At 50.4% G+C, this 22,043-nt stretch overlaps 1 protein-coding gene and 1 long non-coding RNA gene across 6 annotated transcripts in view; both read right to left on the reverse strand.

Moving 5' to 3' along the window:
* LOC144146929 (uncharacterized) overlaps positions 1 to 1,913 on the reverse strand; it is a 113,039-nt gene extending 111,126 nt beyond the window's left edge. For 4 of the 5 annotated variants that reach the window (XR_013317774.1, XR_013317771.1, XR_013317775.1 and 1 more), the window contains exon 1: positions 1,326 to 1,778. This is a non-coding gene — a long non-coding RNA (uncharacterized LOC144146929). Of the gene's footprint in view, positions 1 to 1,325 lie in introns of all 5 variants that reach the window. The other variant, XR_013317772.1, reaches the window with a different exon arrangement.
* A 14,368-nt stretch (positions 1,914 to 16,281) lies between these two features.
* On the reverse strand, positions 16,282 to 21,640 carry LOC144146512 (neprilysin-1-like). The gene is made up of 3 exons (XM_077678457.1): positions 21,518 to 21,640; positions 18,548 to 18,766; positions 16,282 to 18,337 (listed from the first exon to the last, which is right to left on the reverse strand). The coding sequence occupies exons 1-3, from the start codon at positions 21,638 to 21,640 to the stop codon at positions 16,553 to 16,555; spliced, it is 2,127 nt and encodes a 708-aa protein (XP_077534583.1). The 3' UTR covers positions 16,282 to 16,552.
* Positions 21,641 to 22,043: the final 403 nt, after the last annotated feature.

Raw genomic sequence — 22,043 nt, forward strand, 5'->3', positions numbered from 1 at the left:
CCAATCCAATGTTCTGAAAGCTTCTTGTAAGCATGCTGTGAATAACATTGGAGAGATTGCGTCTCCTTGTCTGACCCCCTTCCTTATAGGTAAGTTACTGCTCCATCTGACCCTCTTCCTTATAGGTATTTTACTGCTCTCCTTATGGAGGACGATGGTAGCTGTGGACCCGTTGTAGATATCCTCTAGTATTCTTACATAATACTCTACTCCCTGGAGAAGCTACAAATACCATAAAATATGAAACATGAAAGAACTAACATGCAACAATTTAAAAGAGTCATTAGGTGGCCATGTTGAGAATCGCTGAATGCTTCCCCAAAACGAAAAAAGGCCGAGTAATTCTCTTCGGAAGTACATGCGTAAACCATAACAATTTTTTTTTTTTTTGCAATAGCATTTTACAGAGCCGTTCTTTCCCAAAATCATCCTTGCAAGTGACGTACGGGGTTGTTTGCTTGGTGGTTCCCCACATTCATAAATATTGTGTTTCGTAACCTCACTTCTGTTGGAACCTAGAGGGTTTCGAAATGAACGGTTGCTAACGAAGCCGTCAGACAGCAACGCTTCGGTAGGATCACTACGATATGGGCGAGCTAGGGGCGTATACACTAAATTTAACGTAATGAAACATAAGTGTGGTCTTGCTGGCACTGTACCGCTTTCGTCTTGCGTTGAAGTATTCATTGTTCACGTTCGTTTTTAAAGCTCACCCACTTTCGCACTCGGCAATGGACCTTTTTCCAGTATTGGTCCTCCTAGCCGGCGTCACGGCGAACTAGAAATGGCAGTAAGGCATGCCCACTAAAACATCGGGCTTTCGGAGAATTCGTGCACGAAACATCCTGGTCCTGCAGTCCCTCCGGCCCTCCCGCACCCACCCGTCACCCGTACTTTCACATGAATGGCATGGTAGCACACGTTCCCGTGACTAATCTGCAGTGGTCAAAGTGTCCCTTTACTTTTTTTTTTTTTTTTTCATTTTTGTTACTCCCTCATTGGCAGCGTGGTCAGCCTCAAACGTCTTTGCCCCCTTTCCTTATAATGCCTTTTTGTGTGCACGTACGAACCAATCACGAGCCGCTCCCCAAGCTGGGGGGCGCGCCCTTATGTTTACTTTGCCGGAGGTGCCTGCCAAGAATGGTCGACCGGCAGCCCGCGCATGCGCAGATCGCCCCTGGAAAAAGGTCCATTCTGAATTTGCTTAACGCGCAAGCACCGGACCACTGCGTCAAGTATTGCACAAAGACGCCGGAAACACGACCTCGCTGTCATGCAGGAACAGCTTTACAGTTTGGCATGAACGCGCAAAAAATTATGCTTACTTGAGTGGCTTGCACTAAAAGTGCGTCGGTACGTCCGTCCGTACAACACCCCGTTTACTGTCCGGTGCCCAGCCTCCTCAACGTGCTAGATGCACTTTGCCGCCCAGGGAACCAACGTGCAGCAACGGCGCATGCAGCATACCTGTCGTCGGCGTAACTAACCTCCTTGCGAATTCCACTGGGCCACGCCAAAACATTTTGCTCCGCAACACGTGCGGTAAACTATGCGGCAGTTCCCGCGTTGACACAGCAGTCGGGAGACAGAGAACGAGTCGCAATCGAAAGGCTATTCGATGGATGAGCAGATTTTGCATAGCAAATGAGCTGTGTCGTGGGCAGCCAAATGCTATTTCCAAAATCACACACACTGACCTCAATGTTTTGACCATTCCGCGACACGCACATGCGGAGAAAGAAAGACTGAAAAGACAAGGAGGAAGAAAGTAGTTGGTGAGCGGTACGCAATTGGAGTTCGAGAAGTTAACGTCACCTAGTTCTCTTTTCCGCCACTAGGAAAAAAAACTTAGCTTGGTGTCTGCACGATATATTTTGTGCATCCTCCCTACTGGTGTACAACTGCTATGACCGACCATTCCGGTGGAAAATAAGCTAATAAATTGTATCCGTGCGTCATATCTAGAGATAGCACCAAGTGCCGCCACCATATGCTCTAATCAAACCCGTATCCTAAGTTTCGCATGTAGTGAGTCGCACCAACCACCGCTGGATGGTGCGACTCGTTTACATGGTGCGTTGAGGTGGCGTTTACTGGTTGGTGCGTTTACATGTCTGCGACAGAAGCGCAGCGAACCCAGTTTATGTCGCCTCGAAGTCACGTAAACCATAGGTCTCTTCGATTTGGCCTGCACTTTCTGCATGAGATAGTTCAGCCAGTTCGGCGCAGGCGACGCCACTAGAGAACCGGTCGGGCACTTTTGTAGTCTGCTTCTACACACCCTCCCTGGGAAGTGCAGGGAAAGCCGTGAACTCATCTGTACTCTCTTGTTGTCGCCCAACATGCATGGCTTCAGGGCAGGGCTGGCGACAAACGATGTGCACCTGAGGCTGTACGGGGATTTGCTGGAGGACCCTCCCTCACGTGACTCAGCGTCCATTAATTCTAGCCTTCGATCTGACAAAAGCATTCTATAAAGTATCACTCATCCATCCTGGCAGGCGTACAGCGCCCAGGTCCATGCGTAGGGGCGTACAACTATGTTCGCGCCTTCCTATAGATCACGCAGAACAGCCACGCTGACACTGGGTGACTTACAATATCCTAAAATACTGCTACCATCATGTGGCACACCACAGGTGTCGCGGTGATATCCCCCCTACTGTTTAATCTAGCAGTGTCGCACATAGCCTCCGCTCTGGATCGAGTGCCGGTCTTCAATACAGCATAGGAAATGATGCGTATAAAAGAAACCCTACAAGATACAGCCGTCGAACAAGGAGCCCGAGCGGTGGACCTGCAATACTCTCCAACCAAATGAGAGATGCTTGTCTTGCCAGCAAAAAGATCTGGACCTTCGCGAGAGGCTTGGGTCCCAGGTTGGGTACGCAAGCCTGACTGGTATGTGCCTTTTGCGCTCCTGTACGCCTGGTTTCACCCATAGAGTTTCATGGTTTCACCCACCATGAGTACAAATAAAGTATTATTATTATTAATATTATTTTTATTATTATTATTATTATTATTATTATTATTATTATTATTATTATTATTATTATTATTATTATTATTATTATTATTATTATCATCCATGTTTTAGTTGACGGAAAGCTAGCTGTACCGGTAATCGGCGCAGTACGGAGGTAATCAAGAAGTTCTTGGCGCATGTTACCCAAAAAATTGGCCTGCTCCGTAGGATCATTGCCCGAGGGCACGGCCTAAGACGGCTTGAGACTTGTACAAGCTTTTGTTATCAGCCGACTCACATATGCTCTTCCCTATCTTCCCCTCAACGACAGCGAAATAAATAAAGTACAGTGGAACCCCGTTAATACGTTTTTCAAGGGACCGGGAAAACAAAATGTAACAACCAGGAAAACGCAACAGTGAGGGAACATATATATAGACTCTATGTGAGCTGCGCTGGGACTAGACAAAACAACGTGGCAGCCGGGAAAACGCAACACCGAGGAAAGTAACATCGGGGTTCTTTTGTAGTTAGATGGTACCATCCGCAAGCCATACCGAGCCGCCTTGCAGTTACCACCGAACGCATATCGACTGCCAGACTAGAGGCAACAGGGACATACAATACGGCATCAGAACTAATCGAAGGCCACGCGCACTGGCCAATTCAACCACCTAACGCGCTGCTCCGCGGGCAGACTCCTCTTGCAGCGACTCGGGATCGGCCCAGCTCAAAGCCCTGAGTCAGTGTGCTGCTTCAAATCATCAGCCAGATATCATATCATCGTCCGACCGATTCCCAAAAACATGCACCCAACATTTCGTACTGAAAGGCGGATTCATCGAGCCACGATACTAGATAAAAAATTTACCCCTTCCTGAGCCGCCATTATGTCGATGCCGCAGAATACCGGCATAAAGAGGCATTCATCATAACTGTGATTCACTCCACATCATCGCCTCCTCTTGCCACCCACACCCTTCACACCCGTCACCCGCATGTGGCAGAAACGCCGCAATCGCTTTGGCATTAACCCAAAGGCCCACGCCTGAAAGTATATTCTCGGATTCGGAAATGTCTGCACAAAACTTTGCCAAAGGGCTCATTTCCGCCCCGGAACACAAAATTTTCGGTCTAAATTCGCCATCTGACACGGTCGAACACCAATTGTTCCCTGCTCACACGGGCATTGGAGGGATAGAGACGGCCCACACGGCAGCCTGAGCACTTGTCACCCGGGCGTACGATGTGGACTCTTCCCTCCGAGCCAGGTCGACCAGGGACAGACTCCTCACATTCAGAAAAGTCACGCAGCATTACCGTCTCTCCCGACGCAAGCTACCCGCCATTTCAAAATTTCGCCCATACGTGTATGGAAGACCATTCAAGGTTGTGACAGACCACCATGCGCTGTGTTGGCTCGCCAATTTGAAGGACCCCTCTGGCCGTCTTGGTAGGTGGAGCTTGCGCCTGCAAGAATTCGACGTTACAGTAGTCTATAAATCCGGGAGGAAACACTCCAACGCCGAGTGCCTGTCCCGTGCCCCCGTCGACCCACCACCACAAGACTCCGATGAAGACAGCGCGTTCTTCGGAGTCGTGACTGAGCGCGACCTGGCCGCCCAGCAGCATGCCGACCCCGATCTACGCGTCATGATCGACTACCTCCAAGGATGCAACGTCGCCGTGCCCAGGACCTTCAAACGCAACTTACCTGCATTCAGCCGGAAAAACTCCGTCCTCGTGAAGAAGAATTTCAGCCCCGGAACGAGAGCGAATTATCTTCTTGTCATCCCGGCAGATCTTCGTGATGAAATTTTGGAAGCGTGCCACGACAACCTGTCTTCCGGACATCTCGGCACAGCTCGCACAATTGGGAAAATCAAGATAGAGTACTACTGGCCCCTCCTTGCATCCGACGTCACCCACTACGTCCGGAGCTGGCGTGACTGCCAGCGACGAAAAACGCCACCGACGAGACCAGCCGGACTTCTGCAGCGGATCGGCGTCCTATCTAGGTCCTTCCAACAGATTGGCATGGACCTTCTGGGCCCGTTCCCTACATCCCGATCCGAGAACAAGTGGATTGTTGTAGCGACAGTCTACATGACGCGCTACGCAGAGACCACCGCTCTTCCGAGGGGGACTGCACAAGAAGTCGCAAAGTTCTTCATAAGACAAGTTGTGCTGCGACATGGAGCCCCGGAAGTCCTAATCACGGACCGCGGAACGGCCTTTACTGCGGAGCTGATGCAAGGGATATTACGCTACAGCAACAAGGATCACAGAAGAACGACGGCGTATCGCCCCCAAACGAACGGACTAACGGAACGCCTGAACAAGACAATCGCGGATATGCTGTCAATGTACGTCGACGTTGAACATAACACTTGGGACGAAGTGCTCCCCTCCCGTATGTCACCTTTGCGTACAATATAGCTATCCAGGAAACTACGCAGATGACGCCGTTCGAGCTTGTCTACGGAAGACGGCCGACTACGATGCTCGACGCCATGCTTCCGCACGTAGAAGACGACGACCTCAACGCCGACGTCCAAGGATCTTATCTGATTGTAGGGTTTAACGCGTCGACGCAACGCAGGCGATGAGGCGCGCCGTAGTGGAGGGCTCCGGATTAATTTCGACCACCTGGGGATCTTTAACGTGCGCCAAAATCTCGTACACACGGGCGTTTTTGCTTTTCGCCTCCATCAGAAAAGCGGCCGCCTAGACGTCCAAGGATACCTTCAGCGTGCGGAGGAGGCCCGCCAGCTGGCTCGAGTTCGTACAACGGACCAGCAGCTGGTGGATGCCGGGCGCTACAACCTCCGACGCCGAGACGCCGAGTACCACCCTGGGGATCGTGTTTGGGTTTGGGCTCCCATCCGACGACGCGGACTCAGTGAGAAGCTTCTGCGACGGTATTTCGGACCCTACCAGATTCTACGACGTGTCGGCCAACTTATACGAGGTGATCCCCGATGGTGATTCCGGAACATCACGACGACGCACGCGGCCCGAAGTCGTCCACGTGGTTCGCTTGGAACCTTACTATGCAAGATGACAGACTTTCTTTTTTTGTTCGTTCAGACCGTCTTTTATTTTGGCATCGGGTCGATGCACTCTTAGAGAGGGGGGGGGGGGGTAATGCCGCGATCCATGTATGGGTTTATTTATTTATTGTTTGTTTTTTACTCCCGGGCCACGCCCGGCTGTGTTATCTGCGTTCCAAACGAAGCGCGTCTTCCTTTCTTTACTTTTATGCCGCAGGGGCTATCACATTCAGATAAGCAGACTGTTTCGCCCTAACCTGACTAGCCTAGAATAATCTTCTGTGATCTACAATGTTCTGTGTGTGAATCGACGGTTCCAGAAACACTTGCGCCGAAAGATAAAAGCCTGCAGAGCAGACGCCGCGGCGTTCGATATCCGACGCTCGCTTGCGTTCGTCACTTTGCTGACTGCTGCTTCGCCACCCGTGTATTATTTGAGTTGTTAGGGGAGCACAAGTTCGCTCCGATAAACTTGTTTTTCTTGAAGACATCTGCGTCGCCCTTGGCAACGTGACAGTATGTTTTCCTGCATTTCTCCCTAACCTAAGAAACTGGGAAATGGCGTACATGCCAAAAAGCCCCAACTGCGACTCTCAGAGCCGGTTACACACCTGAAGGCATGACGGTCCCTAACTGTACCACAGGCGGATGGCGGTCGCGGCAGTATGAAGGCCCGGCAGCCATCTTCGGCCTCTGTCGCAACCAAAGCCCCTCCAGGGACTAAGTCCCTTCCGCCGACCAGGAAGAAAGCGGCCGACGTCCACGGCCGCTTTCTTCCTGGGCATGATTTCGTCCACGGCCACTTTTTTTCTGGGCATGATTCTGGGCAAGGACAGAAGCGCCTCTGGCTTTCGGTAAAGCTCATGCTCGTAATATGTGTCAAAACAAAAACGAGACCTCGAATTATGTAAGTAATTCCTTCTTTTAACCGGTTTATCTTTGCATGATCACTGATGCCTTGTGATGGTGGAGGTTGCTGTATGACTTACCAGTGTAGATCATTTCTGAATTCTCGGACATTTAAATATGTTTCGAACATTTAAACGGGGTGACATTGATTTAGTAAGTGTCTGCGAGTATGAAAATTTGTATTTCGCTTCATTTCTTGAATGCAATATCGCGTTGGATAAAGATGACCACTCAAACAGCTGCATTCACCGATACGACTACTGCTGCAGACGAGACTCCGCCCTTCTTGCAGATACATACATACATGCATGCATACATACATACATACATACATACATACATACATACATACATACATACATACATACATACATACATACATACATACATACATACATACATACATACATACATACATACATACATTTTATTTCGTATATTGAACGGTTAAAAAAGCGCCCGAGAGGTAAATTCGGCAGATAGGTATGTCGTGATAGCAAGATGGGCAAGGTAATGAAGCAGATAGGCAACTTCGGGTGAGGAAACCTTAATTACGAAAGGTACAAACGTTTAAAATATCATGGTGTGCGAAGTTGCCGAGAGTTTTCGGAGTTCATTGGCACAGTGTTAGAGTTGAAACTATAGTTGTTCTTGCCGCAGTTGCACTAGTTTGCTTTTCAAGGCACGATACTCCGTGTGAGGTAGCAGCTGTCGCATGGTGTGACCGTTGTCGTGACTTTCCTTAGCATGTTTCATGACGACGCATGCATCCATCATAACACTTTATTTTAAAGTTATAGCAGCTTCCGCAAGCGAAAGACCTTCGTACAAGGAAACGAACGTGCCTTTCCGTCAGATTGTTTCCTTCAACTCTTTGTCCTTTTTAAGCTGTCCCGGCGCAAGAGCACTGTTCTTTCAATGCTCAGCCAGTCTGGCACAACAAATGAATGTGGGTGTTCAAATACGCCACAGGCCATTAGACAACTACTCCCCCCCGCAGAGCCGCCCTGATTGACCCTGCCTAGATCCGCGACGTTTTCTAATATATGCTATAATGATCTGTCATTTAATGAATTTTTGAACAACCGCCAGCAAATGACCGAATAATGATAATCGTAAACAACTTCCCAATTTTTAGCAAATCTCGCATGTCTTACTAGTCTAGATTATCCGGGTCACTGGGTCTTTATATGACATTTCGGTGCACGGACATTTTGGTGCGCAAGCTTTTCGGCGACCGAATTATCGGGTGCATGCCTGTTTGAAACACCGTTATATTTTTATTTCCGCGTTAAGTGGGTTACGGACAACAATCTAGCACAGTGATTGCTTTCTTTAGCTTAACCCGCCGCGGTGGCTCAGTGGCTAAGGCGTTGAGCTGCTGTGCACAAGGACGCGGATTCGATTCCCGGCCGCGGCGGCCACTTTTCTGATGGATGCGAAAAGCGAAAACGCCCGTGTGTTCGAGATTTCGGCGCACGTTAAAGATGCCCAGGTGGTCAAAATTAATCCGGAGCCCTCCACTGCTGCGCGCCTCATCGCCTTAGTTGCGTCGGCGCGTTAAAAAATTAAGTAAGGAAATATTAGATGTTTTAGATTGATGCCGTGTTTGGTTTTTTGCCGGTTATTTTTAGAAATTGAACATTGTTTTTTTTGGCACATGCATTTTTTTTATTTACGACAAGACGTTAATTTATGTTCGCCATTTTTTGCGGCATGCAAATCAGCTAAGGCAATTAGACGGCGTTTACGATGGCATAAGTCATTCTTTATGGAGTTTTCCCTAAATAAAATCCACATTCTCACTATCCAATGAAAACAGCTTTACAAACATTCTGTGGCCCCAGAAAATGCAGAACATCTTGTGCGGAGTCCTCTGTAGGCTACGCTGTCACGCTAAAATGAATTTGAAAACTCAGTTGCAGCCAGCTTTTTTTACGGACAAGTCTAGGATTTTCGCGGAGGAAGAACGGGCCTCCTTGAAAACATATTTCCTAAATGCTAAAGTGCTCGGGTTGTGCGTACAAACAGCACTCCTACCCGTGTTCGGGCAAATCGACCTTCGTTTTAATGCTTCCACATTTACTTTCATTACATTTGCATTGTTTTTATCAAAAGCACCCCCCCCCCCTCACACACACACACACACACCCGCCTTCAAGTTGCAATCTCCCCCCAGATATCTTTCTGAGTCATATTATTTTCAGTTTTCCCTGAAAATCTTATAGGTCTCCGAAACGTCACCGCAATGCTGTAAAAAAAAAAAGCGATACATTCACCATGAGCTCGCACAAGCTACCCCAAACGCCCCTGAGGACACAATGGCCAGTATCGTTGGCCCCTATCGCCCCCCTCGAGGAACAAGCTTGCTGGCTACACCCTTCCGCGCGTCGCGGTCATGCCGACGACGCCCCCTCCCCAGCAATCACACAGGACTTCGTCGACTTAGGCCGCCCCATCGGCCATTAACTCATCGAGTTGTGCATATCAAGCCCACCCCAGACATTTCTCGTTTTCTTTTATTATAAGAGGGGAAAAACGAATAGGCTAGTTTGACAAGAGCCGGGACAGTCGGGTCTAAGATTTCCACGTCTAGTTGACACACTGTTGAAGCACAAGATACACCCCCCCCCCCCTTCTCTACCAAGGGGGGTGGTACTCGGTGAAAGCCCCCTACCCCACACCCCTTTAGCGACGCCCCTGTAAGTGCGATTATTGGTTAGTTTTTCAGGAGACCCTACACAGAATGCAACGAAGACGAGGTTGACAAAGAAAATCATTAAAAGAGAATGCCCACGCGCTTAACGGGGCCATGCAGACAAAATACAGGTTTGTTTTATTCGAAAGATTTCAGGTTTTATAGTGCCTCAAAGCTTGTCCGGCAGCAAACCATGCCGTATTCACTAAGAAAAAAATCAATTTAGGTTAAATTTTTGATTCTCCTGCCAAATCATGTTTTTGTGACGTCTGCCATGCAGTCACAGGGGCGGATATTCAAACGAACTTCCGGTGCATTATTACGCTCTGCAGCCTTGATTAGCGTCAGTTTCTGTAGATGGCGCTCCCATACGGAGACGCGGACCGTTTTCCGGCGTTGCTTTATTTTTGACCGTATTTGCACCTAGCTTGTTTTCGTTACGGTAGGAAGTAATCGTTTCGTGAAGCATGGGGTATGCTCCACAAACAGAGTCCCATAAGACAATGTTACTTACGCCAATCGGCCAGTGTAGTGTAACACAACTCCAAAGCGGCGGGCTGCTGTGCAGATAAAACATGCGTTTTTACTTGTGTGCCCAGTACCAACAGCAGTCTGCATCGGTACTTCTATGTTTATGTGTATTTTCGTAACTTTCGTTGTTTACCCCACCATTCTTACGGCTATAAAATGAATATGAATTACATTTAAGCGCGTATAGCTCATTCGCCAAGCTTATAAGCCCTGCGTAATTTGCGTTTTCTACCGTCCTCAGCCAATCGCACAGCTGGGCATACGACATCATATACATGGCTTGCACGTGACGTCACTTGCGCCCGCTCGTAGTTACTGCGCCCATGTTGGAGCACCGCGCGCCGCTCGCTATGCGTAGTGTGTGTACGTTTCTCGGCTGATGCACCCTAAAAGCTTACCGCTTTCTGAGCAAGATGCCGCCAGCTTCGAGAGTCGAGGCTCTCGACGCGGCGTATCGTGCGCAGCTGATCGGATCAGCCCGTGCGCGCTACGATGAAAACATTCGGATGGGCGACAGCGTGGATGTGCAACACGCTGCGGCCGGGACTGGACACCGTGATCGATGTTGCCGAGTTTCCCGAAGTGACGCACGGAGACAGCGTGAACTATCTTGTTTACTCCTCCAGTTTTGTGACCTGTCTCATTTTCGTTCTCGTCTACTTCGTCGCTATCTGGAACGGTTGCAACGTCGTCGCCGTGGGTGGGGTCCGTCGGCTGCGTGGACGCCGCCGTGGCTGCGTCGGTATCAGCGGTCTTTTTCCCTGTACGCCGCTTTTTCGATCGTTCGTAACGATCGGTACAACGAGCTTTGGTGCCGTAGCCAAGCGCGAGCAATGACGCCCAGTCAGGGTGCGCCTCGTCCCAAATCTTGGCTGGCCTGCCTACAAGCACAAAATACACATTTTCTACATTTGTACGCGGCACTTGGATTTGCTGTAGACGTTGCTGGCTTACCTGTCACAAAGTGGGCACCGCAGACTCGAATGTGACGGCTGTTGGGATTGAGATCGGCACGTTTTATGCTTGATAGCCACTGGCTTCGCCGTCTCGCACTGAAGTCTTTCGTCTGCTCACACTTATGTGATACAACTTTCGGTAGACGAAATAGGCTGCTGTTTGCCGATTTCTCCCTCGAATTCGACTTGCTACGGTTCGAGCAGCCGACAACAGCGCACACCATTGTGGAAACGCCGTCCAGTCGCTGCCGCTTCCACAGCCGCGGGGAGACAGCGCCCTGTAGGGTATCCGCGAAGTCGGCGGTGCTCCAATATGGAGAATATGCATCCCAGCATTCCCCGTTGTGACGTCGGTGCAAGGCATGCGGGAAATGAGCTAGTAGGCAGAAGGCCATCCCCTTTTTTCCTAATGATAGAGCTTATATACGTGCACGTAACTCAAATATTTGAGTTACGTGCGCGTTATAAGTGATGTCAGTAAGATCCTAACCAGGCAATCTTTCGAATGAACTAAACTTGTGTTTTGTCTGCATGGCACCTGTACGCTGGCTCGTTTCCTTTCAATTTTTTTTTCACGGCGGTTTAGCGAGCGGGGATGGGAGGAGAGATAGGAATGGACTAAAAGCAGCAGCGTCTTGCAGCGTTGGGTGAAGTGAAATCAAAGCGCTTGATAACCCTTAGATTAAAGGATTAGGGATGTTCACAGGAATGCTAACATAAAAGAAAGGTTGAACCGAAGTGCATTAACAACGTTAATATTTAACAACTCCTTTCGAAATGGGGTTTTACGCGCCGATGCTCCGCCTCGATTTACTGTTCGTTTCCGCGCATTGCGGCCCTAACACAACTCTCAAGCATCAGAATCATATCGTCCGGCGACATTAAAATACTAAGGCTAACATGTCAAAAGAATGCCTGGCACATCCCATGCTTCGAAATGTCCGCAACGAAATGTCCGGGTTTTAACTGTGCCCATTTAGAAGGTGTGTGCGTGCGTGTGCGTGTGTGTGCGTGTGTGCGTGTGTGTGCGTGCGTGCGTGCGTGTGGGTGCGTGTGTGTGCGTGTGTGTGTGCGTGTGTGTGCGTGCGTGTGCGTGCGTGTGTGTGTGCATGTGTGTGCGTGTGCGTGCGTGTGTGCGTGTGTGTGCGTGTGTGTGCGTGCGTTTGTGCGTGCGTGTGTGTGCGTGTGTGCGTGCGTGTGCGTGTGTGTGTGTGTGTGCGTGTGCGCGTGTGTGTGCGTGTGTGTGTGCGTGTGTGTGTGCGTGTGTGTGTGCGTGCGTGTGTGTGTGTGTGCGTGTGTGAGTGTGCGTGCGTGTGAGTAGACATACTTAATTGGGCGTTCCGGGCGTTAGCGTATTGCTGGGCGCAAAGCGGAGCGTACGATCATCGCGAAGCGACCATTGATAGTTTTAGTAGAGCGTTTTTCGTAGCGTACGCTAACGCTTGTGGCGCCACCGGTTGAGCCCAATGCGAAGTACCCAAATTTGACCTTTTTTTACGTCGCTAACCAAGGCAGGCTGTTGCCGGACGGCGTTTTCTTGTAACGCGTTAACGCTGGTTTCGATTGTAAATATCTTGCAAGTAATATAAAAAAGACCATCTTACCTTGATTCAGTATTAGGGAAAAATACGACTCACCCGTCGCGATTGTTTTGCTCAACCGCTCAACGTCAAAGTTTTGAAGCAAGACGCGGTGGTCGGGATACTCACTTTATTCAGCTTTGAAATATGGCAGGACCATGCGACAAATACACCTGAGCATGACCTGCGCCTGCAGCGCTAGTGCGACGCGCGAAATCAAACAGCGGGTGTAGGCTGGCCCGGCGGTTTAGTGATACACATTACCCGGGTGTAGCAACTCAACAAAATATACGAAGCATTCCTGTTACTCACTTCCTCTTGTTTCTGTGGAGTCTAACTACAAATCCTTCATGTTTAACACGGGTAGCGCAAGGTTCTCGGCTCGCACCCGAGGGTGCGACGACTGCGCAGGCGAAAATTCTTGAATGCCCGAAATGGAGGCCGCCGATACGCACCAACAGTGCGCGCATTCCACCACTGCGACACTCACACACACCGCCACCCGCTTCGGGAGAAATCCGGGTTGTCCTTGGTCGTTCATTTCTAGTCTGTATCCTGATGGAACTGAAATGTTGTCGCCTATGAGAAACACACGCGGCGGTCCGCGTTTTCAGTCGGTGAACCAGATCGCTCGGCTCCTGCCGCCGACATCGCCGGGCGAGCAGCCATTTAGGAAGAAAGCTGCTTTCCCGCTGGTCAGCAGCGCCCCGAAAGCACACCCGAAAATACGCTCCCAGCCGTTTTGTGCGTAGCACCGCATCGTCGGGGTAGGGTGTCTAGCCGGGGCGTTTACGTATCGTACTGCGCATGCGCAGTCGCGACCCGACCCGCCGGGGCGTACGCTCGTCCGCGGAGCGCGCGCAAAACTAGTACTCCTGCTACAATAGCGTCAGAATGCCATTTGAACCAAATGTCAATTAACTCAAATGACAAGTTGTGCTGCTACATTAAGTTTTGAAATGCCATTCGTCTCAAATGGCATTCCAGCCAAATGAGCACCGAGAGAGAAATTTGGGATTTCAAATGCCATTTCTAGCACTCTTGCACACAGAGCGTGTTCGATTGGCAATAAAAAATGTAATACTTCCGTACGTAAAAGAAACAAAATATTTTTGTTTGTGGAACGTTGTTTACTGTACATTTGCTTAAAATATGAAATCAACATATTTAATTTTCATACTCTCAAAACCAGTGGGTCAGTTGCAAAAAAAAAAAACAAAAAAAACTACGCAAAAAGCCACCATATTAGAGTCAAAAGTGGTGTCTCTTTTACTTTGATATCATTTTACGGCCTTAGACAGCTCCTAAACTTGATTGTTGTATCATTGTACGAAAACGGAACGGGGAGACAACAGCGCCATCACAGCACGGCGAGCAATTGTGGGAGCTTCCAAATGCCATCAAAATTGTAGTGTAGCACGGCGGATTCTGAATGGCATTCGAAGCATCCCATTTGAGTCAAATGACATTTGGTTCAACTGACATTCGGAAGCTAGTGTAGCCGGGGTATTAATCTGATAGTGTGAGTGTGAGTGCGTGCGCGCGCGCGTGCATGCGTGCGTCCGTCCGTGCGCGTGTGCATGTGCGTGCGTGTGTGTGCGTGCGCGTGCGCGTGCGTGTGTGTGTGCGTGCATGCATGCGTGTGCGTGTGTATGTTTTTGGGTGTGGGTGTGGGCATGTGCGCGCGTGTGTGCCTGTGTGCGTGCGTGCATGTGTGTGCATGTGTGCATGCGTGTATGTGTGCGTGTGCGTGGGTGTGCGTGCGCGTGCGCGCGCATGTGTGTGGGCGTTCGCGTGCACGTGCGTGTGTGAATGCGTGTGTGTGTGCACGTGTGTGCGTGCGTGTATGTGTGCGGGCGTGTGTCCGTGCGCGCGTGCGTACGCGTGCGCGTGCGCGCGTGTGTTCGTGTGTGCGTATGTGCGTGCGTGCGTGCGTGTGTGCGTATACGTGTGTGCGTGTGTGAGCGTGCGTGTGCGTGTGCGTGCATGCGTGCGTGTGCGTGTGTGGGCGTGCGTGTGCGTGCATGCGTGCGTGCGTGTGTGTGTGGGGGCGTGCGTGTGCGTGCATGCGTGCGTGTGAGTGTGTGTGTGCGTGTGTGTGTGTGATAAATCCGATCTGGGACTCACCGTGTTCCTGCCCCCTAGCTCCGGGAAAGGGAAAACTCTACGCATATGCCTCACACTGTTTACAATTGATGACAAAAAATTGATGTGTCCGAAACATTACACACATGCACGTCTTCTTTGATGTATTCGACGAAACTGGGAGACTGGTCGTGTAAGGAGATTTTTTTCAGGTTATGTAATTCGACGTAAATGTTCAAAACTTTCCTAGTTGCATGTGCCAGGTTTTCAAGGACTTCACAGCCAGCAACGTGGCGGAATTATTGACGCAATACTCTTTAAAAAAAATAGTACGAAGCTTTGCATCTGTATTAGACACTTGCGACAGGAAACGTGGAGCCGTGTGGCTGAGAGCGACCGTTGTAGAAGCTGGGCATCCTAAGCAGTCGTGTACGTTTTGGTGCGTATCTCACCGTGGCATAGTATAAGGCAATGCTGTTGGGTGTTATCAGGATGACGACGATGATGATGATTATAAAGATGACCATATGAGGTTAATGGACCAACATTGCTTCCTCGCTTCAGTATGGCCTCACTTCCAGGACGTGTTGAGATATTAATTCTTCAATTAATACCTAGCTTACGCTAGTCATACAATCGTGACGTTAAGCAAATGGCACGCGCCTGCCTCCACGCCAGGTTACTGGTATACACTGCCACTCGCACAAAAGCTACTCCACGTAATCTCATTTTTCTCTCCCCCAATTCCCTCGTTTTGGCAATTTCTCAGCCGCAGTCTTACTACAAATCCTCGATGCAGCGTTCTCTCGTCATGTTTTACAAAACTAGCCTGATCTTGTTTTGTTAAGTGATTCCCCCTTCCGCGTGGAAAAGGTAGTAAAGGACTTCAACCGATCTCTCCAATACTCAGTGCTGGAGTTCATGGTCCTACTGCCTCGTCTGCTTTTGAGAAGGCCTGAAAGCCACTCGCTTGGTCCAACCGGCATGTGTGAGCAGTGAGCAGCTGTGGGCAAGGAGGAGGAGGGAAAACGTTTATTTATATCTTTTAGTGATTGGGCGGCCCTCCACCGAGTAGTCGTGCCACGTGCGATAGTTCCCAGCGGGGTCAGCAAGGGTGGTACCCTTGGTCCAGGGCTCCAACGGCCTGTGTTGCTGTGCGTGCCCGCTGAATCAGACCGACCTGGTCTTCACAGCAGGCGCTAGCGAGCAGTGCTTCCCATTGCTGTGGCTAGACGAGACGTCTGCAAAAATACCCTCTGATAACTTACATAAATCCTTCAGGAGCAAGAAAGCGTGATGCACCAGTTGCATAGCCCGTCCCATATAAGGAATGTCTATAGAGTTGATGTCCGGGGCTGATAGATATTAAGGTAATATCAAAAAACACCTTTGAAATCAGGGCTAGTCTTACATCGCTCTAAATAAACAGGGCGCCTACGTTTTTATTCCACATAAGTGAAGGTTCACTTCGAGCACAACAAAAGACTACCGGTATATAGCGTAGACTTGTCACGGCCACGCTTTAAACAATCATTGATAAGTCTGCCAATCGCGCGGATTACCTGATTTACGACGCCTGAAATGTTTCTCGAGATAACTAACTACCACGAGGTTTGCTGGTGTCAGTATACATATCACATCCCATATAAAGGACACAGGCTCAGAAAGCGGCGGTCATGTTGACAGAGAACCTGGTTTTCTGCACCAAATTGTTCACAAGCCAGTTAATACTTGTTTACGTCGTAAAACTACCAAAAAGGAGATCCCAGGCTTTACGTAAAGTACGCGCACTTGTTGAAGGGGTTCATTCCTGAACCACTCATGCAGTGAAACGCGGCCGCAAAGTCGCGCGAGTGACGCAACAACGCGTTGCAGATGGTCGTAGGTGTCCTGAACGCGTCAATGGCGCAGCTGAGCCGACACAGCGTCGCGAAGAAGATTTTCTTCTCATTAATCTGGCGGCTGATCTCCACAAGGGAAGTGCTCTTCCGCATACCACCAGAAAGAGCGGCGTAAGTGATTTCAAGAGCGCCAATAGCGGACAACATAGCGTGTTCACCGCCGACACAGGCGAGCTTTTGTTCGTACGCTCTAGCACCACTTTCTGACAGCCAGGAACTGCGGCCCTCTGCCACGGGGGTTCCATCCGCCAGTACTCGTAGACCCGTGGGGTCTTGCATCTTCATAACAGCCAGGGTAAATGCAAATCCCAGTCCTCCGTAGAACATCGCTGGCATTCCCCCTGGTGCGTACATAAGCGATGAAAGAGCACTTGCAGGAATATCCACCCTGTTTGCTTCGTACTCGTACCCGAAAAGCAAAGGAAACAGCCGTGGCCGCATGTCTGCAGTAACTTTGTGAATCCGCACGCCAGCCTTACTGAGCATCACCTCTTGAACGCTGATCCAGAGTTGCACCCACGATGTTGTACCCGACAAGTTGTCTGGAAACTGGGCGTACATGTCTGCGAGTTCGCTTTTGTTGAAAAACCTTTCAGGCGGCCAGAGGCTCACGCCCATGGCTCGCAGTTTGGCGACAGCCACGTGTTTGCTTTCATCGTCCAACCACGTCGTGGCGGCGAACATGTTTCTCGCCCTATCCAGCAGGGCTTGAAGACCGGCGCTTAGCGCATCGCGCTGCTGCGGTGTCATTAACTGGCTCCCGATGATGACCGCGAGCAGTGGCCTGTAAGCGTTCTCCGTTTCTAGGGCGCAGAGAAGCGGCTGGTACACGCGCGAGTAATTCTGCCCCCCCAGGTCGAGTAAATTCTTGTCCACAATCCATGCGTGTAGTTGTACGAACTGCCAGGACATGTGATCGACGAGTTTCTCGTCTGTATAACGGACGAAGAGGTCATTGAGGGTCCGCAGCAATGATGCGTCACTCACGGTAACTTGGTCTTGAAGCGTGAATGCGCGGCCTTCGCTTGAAATGTGCTTGTTGATCTGTTCGAGCCACTTTGACGACGGTATGTTTTCCGTGTAATTTCCTAGCTTTGAAATGGGCAGCAAAATGGGCGCCTTTGGAGAGTCGCTGGACAGCTTCATCAACCTGTTAATTATGTCGGCTTCCTCTATTGCAATCTGCTCAATGTCTTCGCGGCTTATCGACGCCGACGCAAAACCCATAAGGGCCCCGTGAATACGCATCCAGTAGTCAAAGTAGCGTCCCTGTGAAGTTAACCTATGGTTCATCCAGAACAGAGAACCAACTGATCCCAGACTCCCCTTCCTGATGAGGATTCGCCGTTGTTGTCCTGACGCCCTGGTGTCGTGGATTACGCGGGTCGTGATCCATGCAGGTAAGGGAAACGTGGAACTCAGGTTCAGCATCAAACCCAGCGCGCCCACCCCGTTTCGACGAAGTTCGGGCCAGTAAATATTGCGGCTTCGCAGAAACGTCACAAAAGCGTTGGCGTCCCTCTCGCTGCGGGCACCAGCCCTCAAGCAGCTTTCGTAAAAGGTGTGAGGCTTAAATGCGACGTGGGAGGTGTCCACAGCTGCTGCTGACTTGATCACAGACGCCAAGTTCTCGATCCAGCTGACCATAACGTCACTCTGCACGGAGAGGGAAAGTTCGGGAAACCTGTCTAGCGGCTTCCACGAAGCGCAGACGTGGGACCTGCATGTAGAGAAGAGAGAAAGATGTGTACGCAAATCACTGTTTTCAAACGATACAGTAACGTTACGGTCTGAAGGCATCTAGCTGAATGGTCGTCTCTGCCTGGCCAGCTTTGACAAACACCTGAAATCGTCACACGGGCCTACGTTCCCGGCGGTCCCGTTCTGACGCAGACCTCCGGGCCAGTCGCAGTCGCCCGTAGGGCACGGCACGTGAACGGACGTCAGCTTATCCCTCGCGGCAGCCCGCGAGAGGCTGTTGACAACGGCTCGCACCAGAAGCGCCAGCACAGCCGCCGTCACCACAAAGGCGATCAGCACGGCCGGCTTGCGCCTGTCCATGGGGTCATCGTTTCCGCTGCACGCCTGGGGATGAAGAAAGATCGCGGAGTTTAAGCGGACATGAAGAAAAGGAAAAAAAAAACTAGCCTCCGGTGACTCACTCAGCTCCATTCAAGCCACGACAGGTGTTTTAACAAAAAAAAAAAAAAACGCCAGAAGTAATCAAGCATTTTCAGATTTTGCTTTACGCAAAGCAATAAAGGGAGGCGTAAGGCGACAAAGAAAATACGAAAAATATAGTTACCAGTGTGCTAACTGCACGTTGTCACTCAAGTGATGCGATCAAACGAAACTCGAATGAGGGGCAAATCGCGACACTGGCGACGAGGGAAGAGGCCCTCGTAGAGTACCTAGCCTGGCTGACGAATAACGGAATCCACCGAATGATGGTTCCACCGTACCACCCTGTGTCAAACGGTGCCGCGGAGCGGGGTTGTGCAGACCATAAAGGAGAATATGCTAAAGAAGAGTAAGGCTAGAGATTTCCGGACGCAGGTTGCCCGGGTACTGTTTCAGTACCGGACCACGCCCCACGCTGTAACTGGCCGTGCCCCCTGCGAGCTCCCGTTGGGCCGAATGGTAGGACACCTTTGGACGTGTTGCATACGGACCTCCGGTCCACAGCGCTCTAGAAGTTTCTGAAGCAGAAGCTGTCTGCTGACTGAGGCTGCCCTCCCGGACCTTTGCCGGAGTCTGGAGCTCCGGTCTTTGCCAGAAACTTCCGGTCTGGTCCACCCTGGTCCGCCTGGCAGGTGGTATATCCTCCCAGTGCTTCGTCGCTGCTCGTCCGCATGTCCGACGGGACCACGTGGCACTGGAACTTCGACCACGTTAGGCCTAGCCTCGCGACCTAGATTGCAACCTTAACCCGTACTTCAGGAATGCAACCTGCAGAACCTACAGCAACACCGGTCTCGGCCAGCGAAGCACCAGGGGCCGGAAGCGATGCCAGTTGTACGGTGACCATTGGGTCAACGCAAGTTCGGCGCCATTTTCAACGCAGATCATTACAGACCCTCCGGACAACGCCAGACTGCTCAGGCAGCTCCCGACGTTGCCACTTTATCATCGACACCAGCGCCCAGATAGAGTACGCGACTGCGGAGGCAGCCAGACCATTACTTACCGGATTGACAGGCATCATTTTGGTTTGTGCTGGGCGAAAAAATAAAACGGGGCGGAAGGGCTATAGCAAGCATGTAACGCCACCCCCCGGCCGTAGTCTCCGTTGGCCGCTAGGCTTGGTGGCCGCGCCAGGCTCAGTGGACGCTATTGTTCATAACAGCAAGTAAACACCGATGAGCATAGGTGCTCGGAATAAGCTCATCCTGACCACTAGCAGGCTGCGAGGAGTCTGTCGCTTGGAGCGTGCCTCGACCTTCCCACGTTCACGAATGCGGGGCAGATCGTGACAGATACCTGACTCGGGGGCTCAGTGGCTATGGCGTTTAACTGCTGAGCCCAAAAAAAGATCTTCGATCCCGGCCATGATGGCTTCTTTTTTGATGGAGGCCAAAAGTGAAAGTGTGCGTGCGTTGAGATTTCTACAAAAGTTAAAGACATAAATTGATGGGACCAATGAAATCCGGCACCGTCCAATACGGTACGCCTCATTGCCCAAGTGGACCTTCGGCGCATTAAAACCAATTCAATCGATATACCTATATGTACAGTACAACAAACTAGCCATGGTCTAAGCTTTGTTATCGGAAACACCCACACGCCGAGCAGCAATCCGCGTATGAGATAGCCCGGCAACGATCGAAGCATCACGGCGAGCCGGCCTTGTTTGAATCGGTTCATAACAGAGTTTCTTAGTAAGTATACTAGAGAGAAAACTGCCCCGTAAGCCATGTCGTCGTGGGGTTTCATGGGAAGACCCCCTTTTTGGCTTGGGCTTGGCATGACAATTGGATTCTTAAGCGATTTTTGGGATTTGTTTTCTTCACTATGCATTAACACGTTTGCGAGCTACATGGACGCCGGGAGTTTCTTGTCCAGAGAAGCATTGAAGGACTCTGCCGAAATCCTCCCGTTTCTGTGGTAGCCGGTTTCAGTGAAACAGCAGGCAATGCGTGATCGCACCTGACGTTGCTCATGCCGCAGTCGAAGGACGTATCACTGAGCGGGTAATATGCCGCCGCGAAATTTGTAGCCAACAAAAAGAAGAAACAAAACGTACTTCGACGAAGACAAGATAAGGCAGATACGGGCGCTTGTATGCGTCCTATCGTGTTATCGTCGACGACTGTTTAACGCCACGTTTTCATTTTTCTTGTTAAACTAGTGGCGGTCGCGGTGCACCGGTTCAACACAAGGCAATGTTTTCATAGGCACGCTCAAAAAACTTTCGAAACTCTTAGAACAACTTCTTATTTGAAATAATGGTAAAATTAATAAAATCACAGTCTCTAATGAGTTACCCCCCAAATATTAACATTGTTCGTAACTACAACCTTGCCCTGCGGAATAGCAGGCACAACCTTTCCGGCAAAAATACGCTTTACTTCTTTTTTCTTTAGTTTTAAAACAGCCTGTTTTTATTTTCCACTTAGATAATTGCACACTATTCTTCGCGTTTTTGTGGCACTTTGTTTAAATTTGCGGTCACTAAAACGTTTCAATCCAAGCCAATGATGAAACTAAGGAGAGCGCGATGTTTCCACCATAGTATAATGGCGGCCCATGACGACACAGACGAAACTCTATGGTTCATAATGAAGCTTGCGCTGAACCAACGGGGCCACGGAAAGATACACACGAACTGCTGCTTACCGCGTAAAGCGCGGCTTCCGGCGAAGGACTAGCGCTGTTGAGGAAGTGCTGCTTGCCACGTCTTCCTGGGACGACGCCTGCGTGGCCCAACCGCTCGCGTCGAGCCGCCCGCTCGTTGCACATCATAACCCCCGCTCTGTCGAATTCGGTTCTGCCCGATGCCATGTCAGTCCGGTCGGTGGCCAACTCCCGGGCAGATTGCGGATGGTTCCTATCCGTGGGTGCGCTGGAAAGATGGCGCAGTCTCTCAGGGAACACAACGTACAAGGCAAGGATGAGGCTCTACGAACGACGTTGTGGGCACCAACCTCGATGCTAATTGTATGATGGAGAACAGCGTGAAATAACGGGGACGCAAAGAAAAGAAAAGAAGTGAACAGGACCAGCGCTCACTTTAATTGTAGGGGGTTTAACGCGCCGACGCAACGCAGGCGATGAGGCGCGCCGTAGTGGAGGGCTCCGGATTAATTTTGACCACCTGGGGATCTTTATCCTGCGCCGAAATCTCGTGCACACGGGCGTTTTT

This window comes from Haemaphysalis longicornis, unplaced genomic scaffold (genome assembly GCF_048455015.1).
Source record: "Haemaphysalis longicornis isolate Haplotype H1 unplaced genomic scaffold, Haemaphysalis longicornis Haplotype H1 scaffold_7, whole genome shotgun sequence".
Classification (NCBI taxonomy): Eukaryota; Metazoa; Arthropoda; class Arachnida; order Ixodida; family Ixodidae; genus Haemaphysalis; species Haemaphysalis longicornis.

Excerpts from the sequence above, each read along its gene's own strand:
- LOC144146512 (XM_077678457.1), bottom strand. The coding sequence starts at position 21,640 with ATGTGCAACGAGCGGGCGGCTCGACGCGAGCGGTTGGGCCACGCAGGC. Across the intron at positions 18,767-21,517 it reads CGGAAGCCGCGCTTTACGCG|GCGTGCAGCGGAAACGATGA; the intron begins GTAAGCAGCAGT and ends CTTCATCCCCAG. Across the intron at positions 18,338-18,547 it reads AGAACGGGACCGCCGGGAAC|AGTGACGTTATGGTCAGCTG; the intron begins GTAGGCCCGTGT and ends CTCTCCGTGCAG.